A 20,298-nucleotide genomic window follows, 5' to 3' on the forward strand; every position below is an offset into this window, starting at 1 on the left:
TGCACCACTGCACTCCAGCCTGGCTAACAGAGCGGGACTCTCATAACAAACAAACGAAAAAAGGCCGGACGCGGTGGCGATTCTCCTGCCTCGGCCTCCCAAGTAGCTGGGATTACAGGCGCGTGCCACTACGCCTAATTTTTTGTATTTTTAGTAGAGATGAGATTTTACCATGTTGGCAAGGCTGGTCTCAAACTCCTGACCTCAAGTGATCTGCCTGCCTCAGCCTCCCAAAGTGCTAGGATTACAGGCGTGAGCCACCGCGCCCTACCTAAAATATACTCCCATTTGTTCAACATCGTGTTAAGTGGAATTTTTTTTTTTTTTTTTTTGAGACAGAGTCTTGTTCTGTCACCCAGGCTGGAGTGCAATGGGGTGATGTTGGCTCACTGCAACCTCCACCTCCCAGGTTCAAGCAGTTCTCTGCCTCAACCTCCCGAGTAGCTGGGATTACAGGTGCCCGCCACCACGCCCGACTAATTTTTTGTGTGTATTTTTAGTAGAGACACGGTTTCACTATGTTGGCCAGGTTGGTCTTGAACTCCTTACCTCGGCCTCCCAAATGGCTGGGATTACTGGCGTGAGCCACCCGTGGCCAGCAACTCATTGTGGAAGCACCTGGGAAAAGGGATACTAAGATGCTACATCTGGGCCTCCTAGACCTACAGGCTGTGGCAGTTCAGTGTGGGGTCTAACGTCACGAATCATACAACAGAATACAGAGGTAGTAGGCCGTCTACCGGCAGCTCCATGACATACTCAGCTGTGTCTCTCTGAGCCTATTTAAACCAGTATTTACTAACCCCATCTGGGCGCTGGCACTGGATTAGGCACAGAGGGGAAGAGATGCTTCACAGAAGTGGCCAGTGACTTAATCTACTGCTGCACGGGAGCCACTGCAGAGCATCTATAAGTTAAATCGAGTCGAAAGGAGTCCAACAGCAGGAACATGGCCCAGGAAAGGGAAACGAAACCTGGGAACTCTAGACGTAGGGCTCACGGGGCTTAGAGACACGGGGACTGGCTATGACACTTCCCATTACCAACTCCTACCGCCCCCGTGTGGCCACTTTGAGAATCACATTTTGCCCTGCCCAAGGTCAGGGCCTCTTGCCAAATCCAGTCCTTTACCAATGTATCTTCTCAAGCTTCCTGCTATACCTTTCGATCCAATATTCTTCCCATTGGTTAAGAAAAGATCTTTTTCTCCCCGCACCAAAAAAAAAAAAAAAAAAGAAAAAATAAAAAAGATCTCAGAACAGACAACACTTGGTTACTCATTACACATTTATTGTACATTTTCACAATCTGGATGCGCCACAGAATTGGGGGCATGGGGTGGGGGAAGAGGGGGGCAGGGGACACTGGGATAATATGGGGGGTCTAGAACACAGCACCCCCACCCCCAGCATCTCTCCTACCCTTTCACACCACAGCTTAGATATCCCTGCTCCCCCTCCACACAGAAAACCTCGAGTGTGGGGGGAAGAAAGTTTGGGGGCCCCCTCCCGTGGCAGGTTAAGGGACTGTACCCTCAGACCCTTAAAATTGTGCCATTTAAAAAGACAACAGACCCTTCCTCAATCACTTCACCCAATGGAAGGACAGCTCTCTCTGGGCTCAATAGCCCTGGAGAGGGGCAAGCATCCCCATATTCCAGCAAGTCCCATGCACACATTGGCAGTGACTAGTACCCCACCCTAAATTCGGGGGTGGGGGAAGTCAGAGGAGCTGGGAAGTGATGGGGGCAACACCCCCCAAATTGAGGAGGAGGGTTTTTAGTCCTGCCCCTAGCAGGGGTGAGGCCAGAGATTTCAGGCAGGAACTGGGGGGATTCTCTGCCCTGCCCCACTCCTCCCCAAGGCAGTGATGACCCCCCACACACTGGTAGCCACCCCTCCCAAAAGAGATCAATTGTGGCCAACCCCCAACTCTCCTAGTGGGAGGAGGAGGTGGATCAGGCAGATGGGAGGGAAACCCCATGGGAATGTCAGTTGCGTGCCCCACATGAAAACTGGGGAGCAGGAATGTGGGGAGAATCCCCGAGTGGCAGAATTATTGGTCCATCATAACATACTGAACTCCAAGACACTTACATACCAGCTGGGGGAGGGAGAGGGTACAAGAGGTTTGGAAAATGAGGGTAAGGGAGGCAAACTGGACTAGAAGAGCTAGGAGGAGGCAATGCTGGGGGACAGAGCAGCCTGGTCCCCCAAAAGCCCAGGCTCCCCACCATCTGCAAGTAATGTCGTGCAAATGAAAATGTGATACAAGGACTAATGGGGACTAACTCCTCAGTAAAAAAAGAAACACCAGTTGAGAGAAGAGTGATGGAACAAAAAGAAATGGAAAGGGATGGCAGTATGTAATGATACGCTAATTAACATGCTGGACACTCCCAAAGACCTTGGGATTCTTAGGACCAAGTGGGGCCAGTCTCAGAGCCTCCCAATGGATGCAAACAAGATGCACCTAAGGAAGCCTGGACAGGTGCTTTTTGTTTTTTGTGGTCTTTTTTGAGGGCAGGGCAGAGGGAGCATGACCGGGAGAGGGAGGAGGAAAGGAAGGCCAGGGTGGGAGGAAGGATCAGCTAAATCTGAGGGAAGAAGAAGGAGAGGAGAGGGACTATTGCATAGCAGATGCAAATGAAGGGACTTGGGGCTAGTCAGGAAGAAAGGGAAAGGGAAGGAAGGCAAGAGAGAGGAGGTGAAGGGAACCTCAGGAAGGGGTATTAAGGACAACCGGAAAAATCTTCTAGTAATAAAACTACAAACAGACCAAATATATATAATATTATATATGTATAAATAACAGCTGGCTATTTACAGGGGGACACACACACGGACACACACACGCACGGATCCAGGGAAGGGGGGGCTGAAAGATATGGCTGAGAGGTGGAGGAACGGCTGAGGGTGGGGGGAGAGGCCCTTCTCTAGGCAGGGCAGACTCCTCAGGGATTTAAGTGCTGAAGTAAACTGTGGAGAGAGGGGAAGAAGATGAAGAAGAGGGAGAGGGGAGGGAGAGAGGGAGAAAGAAAGAAAGCAGTGTGTCAGGCCTGGCCCTGCTCCAATCCTCCCCACTCCCCAGCTGGCTGGCACCCCTACCCCTCTCTTGGACTCAGTTTCTCCACCTACAAAGCAAGGGGTTAGACAGGTAGGTTCTGAGGTCCCTTCAGTTCCATGGTATGGCCTTGAGGCCACATACCCTAATCCTCTGAGCCTCTGAGACCACAGGCTCTCAAATAATGGGGTGGTTGGCTTCCTGGTCACGTCTCAAGCCCCTGGGCCTTTCCTTTCTCCCACTCCTCAATTCCAGGGCTCTCAGATTGGGCTCTTGGGCCCAAACACTCCTCAATGGATACACCAACTTTTCTATTTCTAAATGTTAACAAAACTGCCAAGAACCAGGCAAAATGCAGGCTAAATAACATCAAAGTTTTTGGCTCTAGATGAATCAGAATTGCCATTAGCAGCTATATGTGTTTTTGGCTGAAGAGTAAAAACTAGGTTAATGACCTTCAAAACCCAGAATCCACTGGGGAAACCTCTCCAGGGAAAGGGCCCCCGGCCATTCCCAGCCTACTCACCTATGATGATGATGAGGATGATGGCGCAAATCACTCCCAAGATGATCATCATCTGGGGGTGAGAGGAGAGGATCAGCGAGACTAACTATGATACCCCATTCACCCGCCAGTCATCCTTCCTGTCCCCATCCTTACCTTGAGGTTTTTCCACCAGTATTTGCGCTTGAGCTTGGCTGCACTTGTTTCAAACTGGGAGGCCCCTGCCTGGAGTGCATCTGCACGGTCGTCCAGCTCCGACAGCTTCTGGTCCCGCTCCAGGACCTTGTCCACGTTCACCCTCATGATGTCCACCACCTGGGAGAAGGGCCCACGGGGCAAGGGGGTGTGCCAAGGCCCACCTCATGAGGGCAATCCTCAAACATGTGCCCACCGTGCCACACATGGAACATGCACCCTGATGCTGCCAGGTTAACATGCCAAGGACACACACAGTACATGCCTAGCACACCTGGGGACATGCAAGGAGCACACATCAGGGGATTGCTGGTGACATCTCAGATATCATAGCAACACCCTCCCTCTATGGCGCCTCAGGCGCTCTGTCCATCACCAGAGCACACCTGCCTAGGCTGGCACACCCCAGGCTAGCAAAGCTGATTAACACCCCCAGCACCCTTCCAAGTGCGTGCTGACAGGGAGACACGGATGGGGCAAGGTATCTTTGTCCGCAAACCCACAGGCGTGAACTGTCATCACTCCCAAACCAACATGGGCCCCTACACCTAAACGCCCACCCCCAGGGTCCTTTCTACTGCTTTTGACTCCCCCCACACTCACCTCATCCACCTGGGCCTGGGTCTGCTGCAGTCTCCTGTTACTGGTGAGGTTTGGAGGGGGTGCAGGGGGGCCACCCTCCCCAGCCGGGGCGGCAGGGGGGGCCGTGGCAGCGGTAGCAGACCTGAGGAGCAGGGACGGATTAAGACCCAGGGCCTGCAGTCTCCCAGCCCCGCAGCCAGGGCTCCGCCCATCCACCTGTCCATCCTCGTCCCTTCAGTCCTCCTTTTCGGGAGGAAGGCCACCCGATAGAAGCCCTGGTCCAGGTCCAGCCTCGCCGGCGATGAGCTGCGTGACCTTGAGCGAGGCCCCCCTCCCCCCAGCCTCAGTTTCCCCGCCTGTCAAATGAGGGCGACCTCACAGATGTGATCGGGGTCGACCCGAAAAGACAGGCGGCCGCGGTGACAGGGGCGGGGCAGGAGGACACAGGGTCCGCTCCTTCCCGCGGCCATCGCTCGAGCCGGCCAGACCAGGACGCTGGGCTTCTCGGCCGCCCGCGCGCAGTCACCGGCTTGGGCCTGGCCCCGGGGCGCGGGGAACGCGGGAGAGACCCCGGGCACTCCCCACGGCCCGTTGCCAAGGGCGGCGGCCGGTGCAGGGAAGTGCGGTGAGGGTGGCGGGCGGCCGACTCACATGGCGGGGGCAGCGGGTGGAGGACTTGGCAGCAGCAGTGATGGCGGCGACTCGCGCTGGCTCCGACTGGCGCTGGCTGCCCGGGACGGAAAGATGGCGGCCGCGCGTCACCCGCATCCGGGCACTGCGGGCGGGGGCGGGGCGCCGCGGGCGACGCGTCGGGAGCGGGCCCGCGGGGGCGGGGCGCTGCGGGACTGGGGTCGTGCAGGGCGGGACTGCGGGTCTGGCGCCACCGTGCCCCGGCAGCTCTCTGGGCACTCACGGGACCCCCAGACGGGTTGCTGCGGCTTCCCTAAACCCACCGTTACCCCGCCCTGTCTGAGCACAGGCTTCCACAGCCGCCCCCAAACCTCTTGCCACCTGCCCCTTAGGGGACACAGCAGCCTGGCCCCACACCTAACCCCCAGACCACTCCCTGAATCGTGAACCCAATAAGCCAGCCTGCATCCCACACAGCCCAAGGTCTCGCCCCGCGCCCAGGTCCCAGCACCTAGCGACCCGTCTTCAGCACTTGGAACGGGCTGGGGTTGGGAAATCAGAGAGGGCCAGTACAGGCGCTAGGGCAATATCGAGTGCGGGGACCCTGCTGCTAGGGTGGAGGGGAGTGGAGGAGGTTGGTCCCAACCCATCACCCCGCTGGTGGATGTCTCAGAGGAAGCCTGCGATCCCTGGCCACTGGGTAGGAGGGTAGGAAGAAAAGATGAGGCAGGCTCTTCCCGCCGAAACAAGTCCAGGGGGTGGAGGACCGGGGAGTGTCTACAGGGTGTGAGGAGGGGGGTGCCCCGCCTCACGATTGAGGTTCAGACTAGGGGTACTTAACAGCTGGAGCAGGCCCGACTGAGGTGGGGTAAGCTGAAGACCCCGAGGAGGAGGGCACAAGGCAGCCGGGGGTGATGGGGGCAGGGGCTGCTTCACGTGGTGGCTGCTGACTGGCCAAGACCTAGCTTTGCCCCAGGCTTGGGTCAGCGACCCCGACTGCAGGAGAGGGCTCAGGCTTTGGTCCCAGGCACAGGGACCAAAAGGCTTTTTTTTTTTTCTCTCATTTTTTTTTTTTCTTTAGTAGTAGGCACAGTGGGTACAGTTTACAAGGTGCTGCTTTACATGCGTATTCGCCTCGCAGGTGTGACCTTGGAGAGTTGCCTTCCTCTCTCTGGACCCCAAATACATTGCATATGTAGATACTAAATCCATATTCGTTAAATGGCTTGATGTGGATAACATGGAAGATTATCCCTATCTCCATTAGGCCCTCTAAGCACACCCAGAGGCTGTGTACACTCGCACCCAGCTTGTCAGAGAAGATGGGACCAGGGGAGCTGTCGCTCTGGTGGAGTGTAGGGGATCAAAGCAAGCCTCAAGGGTACAGGAGGCATTTTAGGCGAGGCCCTTTGAACCTGGGGTGGAGGTGCTTACTACATCCCTGGAAGGTGCAGGGAGGCTGATGGCCTTGATCTCTGAGACAAACAGGAACCAGCTTCGTCCCTCCCCCACCCTGGCTTCCCAGGGCCTCCGGGTGTGAGATCCTCCCCCACTGCAGTGCCCCACTCCCTCCCCACAGAAGCCCGAGGACTGGCTCTGTCACCAGAGGTGTCATTTCCCAGCTGTCTGGGGGAGGTGAGTGAGCAGGGAATGTGTGTGCTGGGTGTGGGAACTCAGCCCAATCTAAGAGAAGATACTCTTGGCTTCCTCCCACTCAGAGGAGCAGCCGCGTCCCTGATCCTTGTGCACTGACAGTCCCGGGTGGCTCAGTCTATGTGATGAGAAAGAAAAGAGCAGCTTCCATGGGGGTCTCAGATCATGCTATGGGATGCTGGCTCCTGCTTTTTGGTCTTGAGATGATTCTGCTTTCTAGTCAGAGAACAAAGATGCCAAATTCCAGCCTTTTAAGTTCAAAAGCTTCAGTGTCTGTCTGGGTATAAATAAGACAGGGAGGATTGGAAGAGGCAGGCACAGGAAGCCCTTCCGCCCCCAGTTGGACACCCTGCACTAACTGGTGGGAGCCTAGTGCAGGGCCAGGCAAGACATTTGATGCTGGTTTGGGGGTGATGTGGAAAGGGACAGAGCCCCAGATACACTGTCAAGGCCAGGGGTCGTGCTATTGCTATTGGATTGTGGGGGCGGCAGCAGCAGAGTAGAAATGGGGGCATGTGTGACCCACGGAGATGAGGGGCCCAGGAGGATTCATCTCAGAGAGGGGACTCTCACCCAGCAGCCCCTTCTCACCCCACCCCACCTAGGCTATGGCTCAGAGGAACTCCCCAAGTTGAGATCAATGGTGGAGGTGGGGGAAGGAGTGGGATGACAGTGTTCACCCGGAAGTGACTGAGAGAATGTGTTCTGCAGGCAGGTAGAATGGAGACCCAAATAGAGGGAAGTCAAATGATAGAAAAATAATGTATTTGCGTAACTCAGATTTGGCTTCTTCATGTACCTGCTGTGGTAATTGACCGATGAATTTCTAGGGCACACCCCCAAGACTCATTCAAAGGATGTAGGGGCTCAAGGTGATTGTGATGTAGGCAACAGAAACCACACTTTCATAAAGGCTTTCTTTTATTTTTAATTTTTATTTATTATTATTTATTTATTTATATTTGAGACAAAGTTTCGCCCTTGCTGCCCAGGCTGGAGTGCAATGGCGTGATCTCAGCTCACTGCAACCTCCACCTCCTGGGTTCAAGTGATTCTCCTGCCTCAGACTCCCAAGTAGCTGGGATTACAGGAGTGCACCACCATGCCTTTCTAATTGTTTTGTACTTTTAGTAGAGATGGGATTTCACCATGTTGGCCAGGCTGGTCTCGAACTCCTGACCTCAGGTGATCCACCCACCTTGGCCTCCCAAGGTGTTGGGATTACAGGCATGAGCCACCACGCCCGGCCTTATTTTGTAATTTTTTTTCTCTTCAATTACTGGTTTAGAAGTTGGGATGAAAGGAGGCTGGGTCATGCCCACACTGACTCATGAACTTGCTCCATCCACATAAGTCAAACCTGACTGAACTTATAATTAATTTCAGAGGCCTGTGTGTCCCTCAATGCGGCTTGTGAAGTAAAGGCCTTCTAATGAGTAATGGAAAGGCCAGCCCCCCCACCATTGCAATGAGCTGTGACATCTGGTGAGCCCTCCAAGCCAGAAGGTTCTCAGAGCTGCCTGTCCAGCTCTGGGCTCCTGGAAGGAGGGGACACTCCAGGGACCCACTGTGTACCAGACAGTTGGCATGGATTGCCACGTGTGCTCAATTTTTTATTTTTATTTATTTTTGAGACAAAGTCTCACTCTTTTACCAGACTGGAGTGCAGTGGTGCGATCTCGGCTCACTGCAACCTCTGCCTCCTGGGTTCAAGAGATTCTCCTGCCTCAGTCTCCTGAGTGCCTGGGATTACAGGCGTCCACCACCATGCCTGGCTAATTTTTCTATTTTTAGTAGAGACAGGATTGTGCCATGTTGGCCAGGCTGGTCTCAAACTCCTGACTTCAGGTGATCCGCCCACCTTGGCCTCCCAAAGTGCTGGGATTACAGGTATGAGCCACCGCGCCCAGTCTTTTAAATTACTTTTTTTGAGACAGTCTCCCTCTATCACCCAAGCTGGAGTGCAGTGGCACAAGCTTGGCTCACTGCAATCTCTGCTGATTTTTCTATTTTTAGTAGAGACAGGGTTGCGCCATGTTGGCCAGGCTGGTCTCAAACTCCTGACTTCAGGTGATTTGCCCACCTTGGCCTCCCGAAGTGCTGGGATTACAGGCGTGAGCCAATGCACCCGGTCAAGAATGTATCTCTTTTGTATTAAAGGATAATGTAAACACATAAATTGGTATCTTTTTAATATGCAAAGTTCTCTCTGAACAAGTATCAAGCAGTGCCAGGAACGAGGCAGGCAAATGAACAATAAACGATGGTGAGCGCATAGCAGGCAGACAGACCGCTAATGGGAAGGTTGGGTTTGGGCAGGACCTACGTGCCCAGTATCCTGTAAGGACGGTCCTAGTTGGGCTGGCGAAGCACTGATCACTTGTTACTGGTTTGACCAGGGAACCAGCTCCTGTCATTGCAGCAGAGCAGGCCCAGGCCCCTGGTCACTGGGAAGCAGGGCAGTGTGGGTGGTGGGGTGCCATATGCCAGAGCCCTATATGGGTGGGAGAAGACATAGGCAGATCAGAGTCTCCTGGATTGGGTGCCTGAAAGGACTCCTGGTTCCAGTCCCTCACTCTCCAACCCTCCATTCATTAGAGATTCACCGGGTTTAACAAGCCTGTTTTGAAAGGGGGAGGAATTCCCCCCCAGATAAAGAGGTTGTCAAGAACCCACATCTTCCTTTTTATTTATTTATTTATTTATTTTGAGACAGAGTCTTATTCTGTCCCCCAGGCCGGAGTGCTATGGTGCCATCTTCCGCCTCCCAGGTTCAAACAGCTCTCCTGCCACAGCCTCCTGAGTAGCTGGGATTACAGGCGCTTGCCATTAAGCCTGGCTGATTTTTGTATTTTTAGTAGAGATGGGGTTTCACCATGTTGGGCAGGCTGGTCTTGAACTCCTGACCTCAGGTGATCCGCCTGCCTCGGCCTCCCAAAGTGCTGGGATTACAGGCATGAGCAACTGTGCCTGGCTGACATTTTATTACCTTCCATATTATATGCCAAGCCTAGAGTCTGGCAGATAGCAGTGTTCAATAAACATTTGTTGAATTGAGTCAACTGATTTGGCCTAACAGACAGGAGACTTGGGTTCTATTCCCAGCTCTTCCACTCTGCATGGTGTCCTGGAGCAAATGCCTTTCTCCTGGGGCCTCATTTTTCTCATTTGTTAAGTGAGGGCTCTTTCATTCTACAATGACAGGCATTGTGCTGGTATCAGAAGTTACAATAATAAACACAAAAAGAGATTGTTAAAACAGCATGATCTTTGCTGTGATGGGCTTAATGACCAAGACACTTGCCAACCCTCCTCAAACAGATTAAACCAAAAAGAAGAATCTTGTAACTAGAACACAGCTAGAAACAGCAGGATCCAGGTCCTCAAAAGATGCCATCAGGAATCTGCTTCTCTGTTCTTCAGCTATGCTTGCCTCCGGCATAGCTTCATTTCCACACAGGCAACATAAGCAGCTGCAGGCTCACATTTGTTTAAAATGTTATAGTTATATATAATTTATATATATTTTATAGAGATGGGGGTCTCACCGTGTTTTCTGGGCTGATCTCAAACTCCCGGCCTCAAGTAATCTTCCAGCCTTGGCCTCCCAAAGTGCTGGGATTACAGGTGTGAGCTACCATGCCCCGCCCCAAAAATGTTATCGTTTTTAAATTTTTATTTGTTTTTTCAGAGACATGGTATCACTCTGTCACCTAGGAGGGAGTGGAGTGGCACAATCAAAGCTCACTGCAGCCTCGAACTCCTGGGCTCAAGTGATCCTCCCACCTTAGCCTCCCAAGTAGCTGGGACCACAGGCAGAGACCCCCACATCCACATCCAGCTAATTTTTAAAATTTTTTGTAGAGATTATGTTTGTCTCATAATGTTGCCTCGGCTGGTCTCACACTCCTGGACTCAAACAGTCCTTCTGCCTTGGCCTCCCAAAGTTCTGGGATTACAAGTGTGAGCCACTGCACCCAACCTTGTATATTAAACACATACATGTGCACATGCGCACACACATACACACACACACACAAAATTTACGTTCAAAATATCAAAAGTTCAAAAGAGCACATGGAGAAAGTTTCTTCCTCACCCTGTATCCCTGCCACTCAATCTGCTTTCTCACAACAGCCAATACTCCCAGTTGCCTGCGCCTCCTTTCAGAGATGATCCATGCATATGTAAGCAATCATGCTTGTAGTTTTCCCCTTTTTTACGCCAATGTGTAAAAAACTACATGCACTTTTCTGCACCTCGCTTTTGTCACTTAATGTATCTTGTACATTGTTCCATTATACTGCATAAAATGCACTTTCTTCTAGTGGCATAGTATTCCACAGTATGGATGTATCAGAATGTAACCAATCCCCTACTGGCAGAGATTTAGGTTGTTTCTAGCTTTTTGCCAATACAAGCAAAGCTGCAAAAAATAACCTACACATTCCCGTTTCACCTGTGTGCAAATATGTAGGGCTAATTCTTAGACATGAAAATACCGGTCAGGTGTGGTGGCTCACACCTGTATTCCCAGCTACTTGGGAGGCTGCAGTGGTATGGCCACTTTAACCTAGGATTTCCAAGGCTTCAGTGAGCCATGATCGTATCACTGCACTCCAACCTGGGCAACAGAGTGACACCCTGTCTCAAAAACAATAAAATAACAAAAATAAATCCTAGGTCAAAGGAATAGGTGTTTGTGATTTTGATTTTCATGGGAATTGCTAAATTGCTCTCCATAAACATGTTACCAGCTTTTACTCCCACCAATGAATAGGCAAGGCCTATTTGCCCACACCCCCTCCAACACTCTATGAAACTTTTTGGTGATTACAAATATGCTAAGTTGAAACATGGTCTGCATTTCTCATTGATGAATGAGGTTAGGCATCTTTTCATATAGTTGAGAGTTTTTTGTATTTCCTTACCAGTGAAATTTCTGTAGAAATGTTTTGTACAGTTTTATTGGGTTGTTGCTATTTTTCTTGTAAATTTGTCGATTTATATATGTCAAAATTAGTCCTTTCTCTGCAATATGAATTAAAAATATTTCCCCTGGATTATCATCTATTCTGTAACTTTTGCTTATTTTTTTTACTATGCATAGTTTTAACATTCTTTTATATATATATATATATATATATATACTTTTTTTTTTTTTTTTTTTTTTTTGAGACGGAGTCTCTCTCTGTCGCCAGGCTGGAGTGCAGTGGTGTGACCTCGGCTCACGGCTAGCTCCGCCTCCTGGGTTCATGCCATTCTCCTGCCTCAGCCTCCCGAGTAGCTGGGACTACAGGCGCCGCCACCACACCTGGCTAATTTTTTGTATTTTTAGTAGAGACAGGGTTTCATCATGTTAGCCAGGATGGTCTCAATCTCCTGACCTCGTGATCTGCCCGCCTCAGCCTCCCAAAGTGCCGGGATTACAGGCGTGAGCCACCGCGCCTGGCCAACATTCTAATATATATTTAAGTGTGTGAGTGTTCTCATTTATGCCTTCAGTGTTTTATTACCATACTTTGAGACTTCGAGAACAGCCTGGGCAACAAAGCAAGACCCCGTCACTACAAAAAAGTTAAAAAATTAGCTGGGTGTGTTTTTACCTGCCTGTGGTCCTAGCTACTCTGGAGGCAGAGGTGGGAGGATTGCTTGAGCCCAGAAGGTCAAGGCTGCAGTGAGCTGTGATGGCAACACTGCACTCCAACCTAGGTGATAGAGTAAGACTCTGCCTCAAAACAAAACAAAATAAAAAAGCCATCAAAGTTAGCCAGTAGTGGCAGTGGGTGCCTGTAATCCCAGCTACTAGGGAGGCTGAGGTGGGAGGATCACTTGAGCCTGGGGCAGTTGAGGCTACAGTGAGCTATGATCATGCCACTGCACGCCAGCCTGAGCCATATGGCAAGACCCTGTCTCAGAAATAATAATAATAATAATAATAGGACTGAGCACGGTGGCTCACATCTGCAATCCCAGCACTTTGGGAGACTGAGGTGGGCAGATCACCTGAGGTCAGGAGTTCGAGACCAGCCTGGCCAACATGGTGAAACCCCCCAGTCTCTTCTACAAATACAAAAATTAGCCAGGTGTGGTGGCACGCGCCTGTAATCCCAGCTACTTGGGAGGCTGAGGCAGGAGAATAGCTAGAACCTGGGACGCGGAGGCGGCAGTGAGCTGAGACTGCGCCATTGCACTCCACCCTGGGCAACAGAGGGAGACTCTGTCTCAAAAAAAAAGAGAAAAAGAAAAAGAAAAGAAGGAAAGAAGGGAGAGGAGAGAAGGGGAGGGGAGGGGAGGGGAGGGGAGGGAAAGTTAAAAAGAAAAATACAAAAATCAGCCGGACGTGGCAGCGTGTGTCTGTAGTCCCAGCTACTTGGGAGGCTAAGGCAGGAGAATCGCTTGAACACGGGAGGCGGAGGTTGCAGTGAGTCGAGATTGCACCACTGCACTCCAGCCTGGCGACAGAGTGAGACTCCATCTCAAAAAGAAAAACGAAAAAAAAAAATTTAAGTTATTCAAAATATAAAGGTTAAAAGTTCCAAGATTTTTTTTTTTTTTTTTTGAGACAGAGTCTTGCTCTGTCGCCAGGGCTGGAGTGCAGTGGCCGGGTCTCAGCTCACTGCAAGCTCCGCCTCCCAGGTTTACCCCATTCTCCTGCCTCAGCCTCCCGTGTAGCTGGGACTACAGGCGCCCGCCACCTCGCCCAGCTAGTTTTTTGTATTTTTTAGTAGAGACGGGGTTTCACCGTGTTAGCCAGGATGGTCTCGATCTCCTGACCTCGTGATCCACCCGTCTCGGCCTCCCAAAGTGCTGGGATTACAGCTTGAGCCACCGCGCCCGGCCCCAAGATTTGAGTACTTTTATGGTTTTGTTTTTGTTTTTGTTTTTTAGACAGAGTCTCCCTCTTGTCACCCAGGCTGAAGTGCAGTGGGCGATCTCGGCTCACTGCAACCTCCGTCTCCCGGGTTCAAGCGATTCTCCTGCCTCACCCTCTAGAGTAGCTGGGATTATAGGCACATGCCACCACGGCCGACTAATTTTTGTATTTTTACAGTGCTGAGATTAAAGGCATGAGCCACTGCGCCCAGCCTAATTATTTTATTTTATAGCATGCTTTTATTTCCACGAAGAGTCCAGGCTTCTCTTTTCCCAAAAGTTCCATCAATAGTCCTATGTTGTCAAGGTTTATGCTTGAAGCAATCACTGCGCCCAGGAAAACAGAATGAGTTTAGAGAGGAATAGTAGGGAAGGAGTGGCTGTCAGCCTCTTCCTAACCACGGGGACTAAGAATAAGGGAGGGTCTCCCAAAAGAAAATGGTAGTGCTGCTGAGCGCGATGGCTCATGCCTGTAAACCCAGCACTTCAGAAGGCCGAGGCTGGCGGATCACGAGGTCAGGAAATCGAGACCAGCCTGACCAACATGGTGAAACCTCGTCTCTACTAAAAATACAAAAAATAGCCGGGCTTGGTGGCAGGCGCCTGTAATCGCGGCTACTCAGAAGGCTGAGGCAGGAGAATCGCTTGAACTCGCTTGAACTCACTGCCGAGGTTGCAGTGAGCCGAGATTGCGCCATCGCACTCCAGACTGGGTGACAGAGCGAGACGCTGTCAAAAAAGAGAAAGAAAGAAAAGAAAAGAAAGAAAATGGTGGTGCTATTACCAGAAATAAAGGATGGATACTGAACTGGCAAAAACAGCAGATATCCACTATGATGGGAGAATCCCAAGACCCAAATCAACTCAGGGAAAAGGCACTGAGCAGTTACCACAGGCCTGACACTTTGCTACCCTTCTCCCCTGATAGATAACTGGATTGTCTCAGTTAATTCTCTCAGTGATCCCATGAGATATTGTTGTGAACTGATCTGAGCCAATCTGTCCCTTTGGTGGGTATCAATAGCATTTCCCCACTGCCTGGTAGAAGTTGGAGATGCAGGATAATTCTACTGCACATACGAATATCTACCACAGAAAATTAGCAAGCAGGTTCAAAACGGTTCATGCAGCCTTGATGAAGTCCCTGAACCCTGCAGGAAAAGGTCACCTGAGGCAGACACAGCAATCCCCCAGACACAAACTTGCTACTCACATAAAAAGTATGAGTGTGCCCGGGCCCGGTGTAATCCCAGCACTTTGGAAGGCCGAGGCAGGTGGATCACGAGGTCAGGAGTTCGAGACCAGCCTGGCCAATATGGTGAAACCCCATCTCTACTAAAAATACAAAATTTAGGAGGGTGCAGGGGCTGGCACTTGTAATCCCAGCTACTCGGGAGGCTGAGGCAGGAGAATCGCTTGAACCAGGGAGGCAGAGGTTGCAGATCACGCCACTGCACCCCAGCCTGGGCGACAGAACAAGACTCCATCTCAAAAAAAAAAAAATTATGAGTGTGGATGAGGGAACTGAGGCAGAGAGAGGGCAAGTGACCTCTTGATAAGAGAAAAAAACGCACTGGGACCCCGGCAGGCAGTCTGGCTGCAGAGGTTATTCCTATAGTCCTGGCCCTGGGCTAGGGCTCACATAAGCGAGCTGAGATCTGGAAACCAGCAGCATCTAGTTGATGTTTGAAAACAAGAGATGGATGAAGTGACCTGAGGAGTAGTGATCACTGGCACTTTTGGGGCAAGTGGAGGAAACAACCCAGTATTACGTCCCCAGTAACTGACACACTGCAGGCACTCTAAGTATTCATTGAATGAACGTAAAAAGGAACAACCAGGGCCGGGCGCGGTGGCTCAAGCCTGTAATCCCAGCACTTTGGGAGGCCGAGACGGGCGGATCACGAGGTCAGGAGATCGAGACCATCCTGGCTAACACGGTGAAACCCCGTCTCTACTAAAAACACAAAAAACTAGCCGGGCGAGGTGGCGGGCGCCTGTAGTCCCCGCTACTCGGGAGGCTGAGGCAGGAGAATGGCGTAAACCCGGGAGGCGGAGCTTGCAGTGAGCTGAGATCCGGCCACTGCACCCCAGCCCGGGCGACAGAGCAAGACTCCGTATCAAAAAAAAAAAAAAAAAAAAAAAGGAACAACCAGAACAGTACAGTAGTAGGCAAACCAGGGGAACCACTGTTTCAAAACTAAGGGAGAAAAAAGTGCAAAAGAGGGGAGTGGGCCAAATGCGGTGGCTCATGCCTGTAATCCTAGCACTTTCAGAGGCCTGGTGGGGAGGATGGCTTGAGTCCAGGAGTTTGGAACCAGCCTGGGCAACACAGTGAGACCCTGTCTCTATAGAAAATGTTAAAACTTAACCAGGTGTGGTGGTACTCACATATAGTCCCAGCTACTTGGGAGGCTGAGGCAGGAGGATCATCTGAGCCTGGGAGTTCGAGGCTGCAGTGAGCCATGATCCCACCACTGCACACTACACTCTAGCGTGGGCAGCAGAGACTGTCTCAAAAAAAAAAAAAAAAAAAAAAAAGGAGGGGGTGGTCAACATACCATATGCTGAAGAGAGGTCGAACTCAAACTCAAGTCTGAAAAGTGACTCTGGATTTGGGAAGCAGAAGTCATTGGTGATGATCAGTTTCTTGGGGGTGTACTGGTAGATTTTTAACAACCAACTCTCCAAAAACAAATGTATCCATGTATATATATAAGTGTATAAATTGTACTGGTATAAAGTATGGATAGCACAAAATTTACAAATAAAAAGGCCAGACGCGGTGGCTCACGCCTGTAATTCCAGCACTTTGGGAGGCCGATCACCTGAGGGCGATCATCAGGGCGGATTACCTGAGGTCAGGAGTTTGAGACCAGGCTGGCCCACATGGTGAAACACAGTCTCTACTAAAAATACAAAAAATAGCCGGGCATCGTGGCACCTGTCTATAATCCCAGCTACTTGGGAGGCTGAGGCAGGATAATCTCTTGAACTTGGGAGGTGGAAGTTACAGTGAGCCGAGATCAGTGCAGTGCACTCCAGCCCTGGCGACAGACCAAGACCCTGCCTCAGAAAACAACAACAAAAAAAAACCGTTCCTATTGAATGACTATCATCCTAAGGGGAACCATCCTGTGCACAAGATTACAGATTTTTACTGATGTGCAGTGTTTCCTGAGAAGAGGTGAAGCGTCAAAGTATCAAACGACAAAGAACAATGGGAGTCCATTTGCACAATCCTACCTCCTAAATTCCAAAAAGCAACAAATACCAAATCACAATTTCCAAGACCAGATAAAGTTGGCAAGATTACAAAATAGCTAAATACAAAAACTACTCCACCGACCGCAATGATAACTACGTTAACTAAACTAGCAATCAACATAGCAAAAACGAGAATGATCGTCAGGAAGAATCAGATAGGAGCAATCAGGGTGTTGCAAGTCCTGATTACGCAGAGACGTTAATCACGTTTCATGCATTCTCCAATCATCATGTTCTAATCTGCCCTCCAAAGGAGGAACAGGTAAGGATTATCCCACCTGACGATATTCCTAAAAAGCCGACATTCCGCACTCAGTCAAAAAGATTCCGTTATCAGCTAGGGTGAGTTCATGACGCGTTGATACAAGTAACCCTGCTACTTAGCATCCTTCCAGTTGTATTGCCATATTTGCTTGCACATTTTTAAAAGAATTTTTTCATTCGGCTGCCGAAAAGGAATAAATTTCTTTTTCCCAGAATGCTCCGATCATTTACGTGCTGGACGTTCTAACTGTAAGCACTTTCTATTTACATATCTCCGCCCACTCCCTTCCGCCAGACACCTACCGTAATAACCAAAATAGAAGCGATACCCAGTATCTTATGGTCTGCAGGACTAGAAAATAACGTTGCTTCTTTTTTTTTCTTCAGTAGTTTCGCCATCTCAATTGTGCCCTGAAAACTGTGTATGTCTTAATCTTACTACAAAACATATTTTATTACAAAGCACTATATACAATGCGGATAATCCCAGACTCAAGACGTAATTATTCCAACACATATCCTCCAGCAGAAGCAGTTCCCGAGGGGAGGACCGAAGCCTATGCCTTCCTTCTTCCAGGAATACGAAGCGGCCCTTACCCCTGTAGCCTTCGTCCTTAGGTTGCCGTCATGAAGGTGCTCAGAAAGGTTTCTTTTTCAGCCCAAAGACGGTGACGAATAAAGTCATTTCAGTGACAGCTGGAAGGGCACTACCGAGGCAAGTGGTAGATTCAGAAACCCTTTCAATATAAATACCCAAATCTCCAAACCAGAGACCCCACCCCTGAAAGTGTAGGACAGGTGGCATGGGGTAGGGAATGAAAATTCAAAAGACTACAGGATGTTAAGTGGATCTGGTATCTCACACATAGAGGAAAGGGCTGGGTGGGGGAAAAACCTTGAGGTTTAGGGTCAGCCTTCCTCCCTCATTCCCGAATATTGGATGCTACCACACCTGCAGAAGACAAAAATGTACCAATACGTAGTGCACTCCCAACGCTCGAATATGAAGAAGGACAGGGCCACGGATGCACTACAGTGAGCCCCAATGGCTTGGGAAGGCACCAGAGTTAAGGAAAGTCTTTGGATCGACAGATAGTGTGAGGGGTCAGAAAAGGCCAAAGGCCAGTGGTGGGGCTGGCATCTGCATTCAGGTTCATCGCTTGCTCTCTCACCATACTGCAAGGGCTAGAGTCAGCATCCCCGAATTTTAGGATAGTCATGTGAGGAGAGACCAGAATTGACTGCGCAGATGGGATCTCAGGCTACCCTACCCCATATCTAGGGGCCAGCCTGGATCCTTCAGATGAGAGGTAAGAGTAGGCTCTCCTGCTATGCCACACAGGAGTGCTGACAGCGACTTGATATGTGCTGGAATCAGCCTCCAGTGTCCTGGTCCTCCTGGTCCACAATTCTCTGACCCATGTGCCTGGCTTTCTTTGCCTCTTCTGAGTTCCCAGTGCTCGCTTCCGTTGCCTCTTCTGAGTTCCCAATGTGCTTTATATCTTTCGGTTTTTGCCAGAGTCTTGCTCTGTCGCCCAGGCTGGAGTGCAGTGGCACGATCTCAGCTCACTGCAACCTCTGCCTCCCAGGTTCAAGCAATTCTCCTTCCTCAGCCTCCTGAGTAGCTGGGATTACAGGAGTGCACCGCCACGCCCGACTAATTTTTATATTTTTAGTAGAGACAGGGTTTCACTATGTTGGTCAGGCTGGTCTTGAACTCCTGACCTCAGGTGATCCACCTGCCATGGTCTCCCAAAGTGCTGGCATTACAGGCGTGAGCCATCGCACCCTGCCTGTGCTTTCTATCTTTACACACTCCCATAGCACAGTGCTTATCACACTGAATTACAGATGTGTATCTACCTCCTCCTCATGGTTAAAAAAAAAAGTGGGGTTTTTATTATTACTATTATTTTTGTAGACATGGGGTCTAACTATGTTGCCTCCTGCGCGCGCCTCCCACAGTGCTGGGATTACAGACGTGAGCCAACGTGCCTAGCCAAAAACTGTATTTTACTCTCATTTCGGAATTTTAAGCGCCTAGTAAACAGCAGGATTTAGCACATGGTTGAAGATCTTTGAACTGGAGAGACTGGCTACAGCAGACACTATTGTGTCAGGTGGCTGAAGGGAGTCCTGATAGAAATGGGTCGTGTGGGAAAGGTGGGCAGGCAGAAAGGATACAGATGAGGCTCTGGGTGCTGTTGAACATGGAGACTCCTGAGAGGAAACCGGCCAGCTCCACTGCAAAGAGGCCCAGGGTGACAGAAAGCGCAGCCACCAGCCTGCAGAGAGGAAGTGGACTGGCCCAGGCCTTTGGACTTCTCCTAAGACCCCTCCACTCCCACCACCTCTTCGTTCTGGCCACCCCGTCCCAAGAGCTCACTGAATGTCCTGCTTGTCATACTCCTCGGGGGTGAACCTGAGAGGCAGGCAGGCCTGAATGTTGCTGTCCTGGGAGCAGGGCAGAGAGGAAGAGAAGTGAAAAAGGGGCAGGCTGCTAGGCAGGCCTGGGGGCGGCGGGACACGAGAAAACCCAAGTGGGTAAGACACTGGGAGAGGGGCAGGGTGGGGCGGGGACGACTCCGAGATGGGAATGGGGGCGGACGGAGGGCAGCCGTGGGTCTTACCCGGGACCAGAATAAGGTGATGACGACCACCAGATGCGCCAGGAGCGTCAGGAAGCGAGAGGGCACAAGCCCTGAGACCCGGCCCATGGCCCTTGGGAACAAGAGCGGCGGTCTCTGAGGCTGGAAGTTCAGAGACTGCGACTCCTGAAGTCCACCAGCAAGCGGACAAATCTAGACGAACTCCTCCTTTCCGCCAGCTCAGGCACCGCCCAGTTGCCTTAGTAACCGCGTACGCGGGCGTGGCGCCGCGTTCTCGGAAAACCTCGCGAGAGCAGTACATTCTCCATCTGCTGTGGGCCTTTCAGGGCTAACTCAGGTCAGGGGTACCCGAAGGAGCTTCTAACCCAACGGCTGGGTACCTGTGCGCAGCCAGGCCCTTTGTTTCTCAGAGGGTGCGGGGTGGCACAGCCCCGCAGCGCCCGATCTGCCCACGCAGGGCCGACGAACGGAAACCCACCCTGGCCTAGCCTGGGGACACCTCTGCTTCCGCGGTTGCCCACGCCGGGAGCGGCCCCCAGCCCCAGCTACGCTGCCCAGTTGTGGATAACTTGAGATCACTCCCACCGCCACGCCGGGCTGAGGTCCCCGCCATGCCGAAAACTCACACCCGCTCCCCTTCCCCTTCTCCTCATG

At 51.1% G+C, this 20,298-nt stretch overlaps 2 protein-coding genes and 1 non-coding gene across 6 annotated transcripts; all 3 read right to left on the bottom strand.

Moving 5' to 3' along the window:
* Positions 1 to 2,528: 2,528 nt before the first annotated feature.
* VAMP2 (vesicle associated membrane protein 2) lies at positions 2,529 to 5,116 on the bottom strand. Its single transcript, XM_008010264.3, has 5 exons — positions 4,997 to 5,116; positions 4,367 to 4,487; positions 3,725 to 3,883; positions 3,590 to 3,641; positions 2,529 to 2,978 (listed from the first exon to the last, which is right to left on the bottom strand). Coding segments are annotated over exons 1-5 (351 nt in total). The 5' UTR covers positions 4,999 to 5,116; the 3' UTR covers positions 2,529 to 2,961.
* Positions 5,117 to 16,921: 11,805 nt separating this feature from the next.
* Positions 16,922 to 17,056, bottom strand: LOC119620439 (U8 small nucleolar RNA). Its single transcript, XR_005236962.1, has one exon. It is a non-coding gene; the product is annotated as a U8 small nucleolar RNA (small nucleolar RNA).
* A 412-nt stretch (positions 17,057 to 17,468) lies between these two features.
* Positions 17,469 to 19,870, bottom strand: TMEM107 (transmembrane protein 107). Of its 4 annotated transcripts, none has more exons than XM_037987339.2 (5): positions 19,666 to 19,870; positions 19,422 to 19,489; positions 19,220 to 19,320; positions 18,009 to 18,084; positions 17,469 to 17,742 (listed from the first exon to the last, which is right to left on the bottom strand). In XM_037987339.2, exons 1-5 carry the CDS (start codon positions 19,750 to 19,752, stop codon positions 17,673 to 17,675), a joined length of 402 nt encoding a protein of 133 aa, XP_037843267.1. In that variant the 5' UTR covers positions 19,753 to 19,870; the 3' UTR covers positions 17,469 to 17,672. The 4 variants fall into 4 exon arrangements, with proteins under 4 accessions (XP_037843267.1, XP_008008457.1, XP_008008458.1 ...); XM_008010266.3 differs by having other exon boundaries at positions 17,988 to 18,084; XM_008010267.3 differs by having other exon boundaries at positions 19,220 to 19,338.
* Positions 19,871 to 20,298: the final 428 nt, after the last annotated feature.

The sequence above is a fragment of the Chlorocebus sabaeus genome, chromosome 16, assembly GCF_047675955.1.
Source record: "Chlorocebus sabaeus isolate Y175 chromosome 16, mChlSab1.0.hap1, whole genome shotgun sequence".
In the NCBI taxonomy this organism is placed as follows: domain Eukaryota; kingdom Metazoa; phylum Chordata; class Mammalia; order Primates; family Cercopithecidae; genus Chlorocebus; species Chlorocebus sabaeus.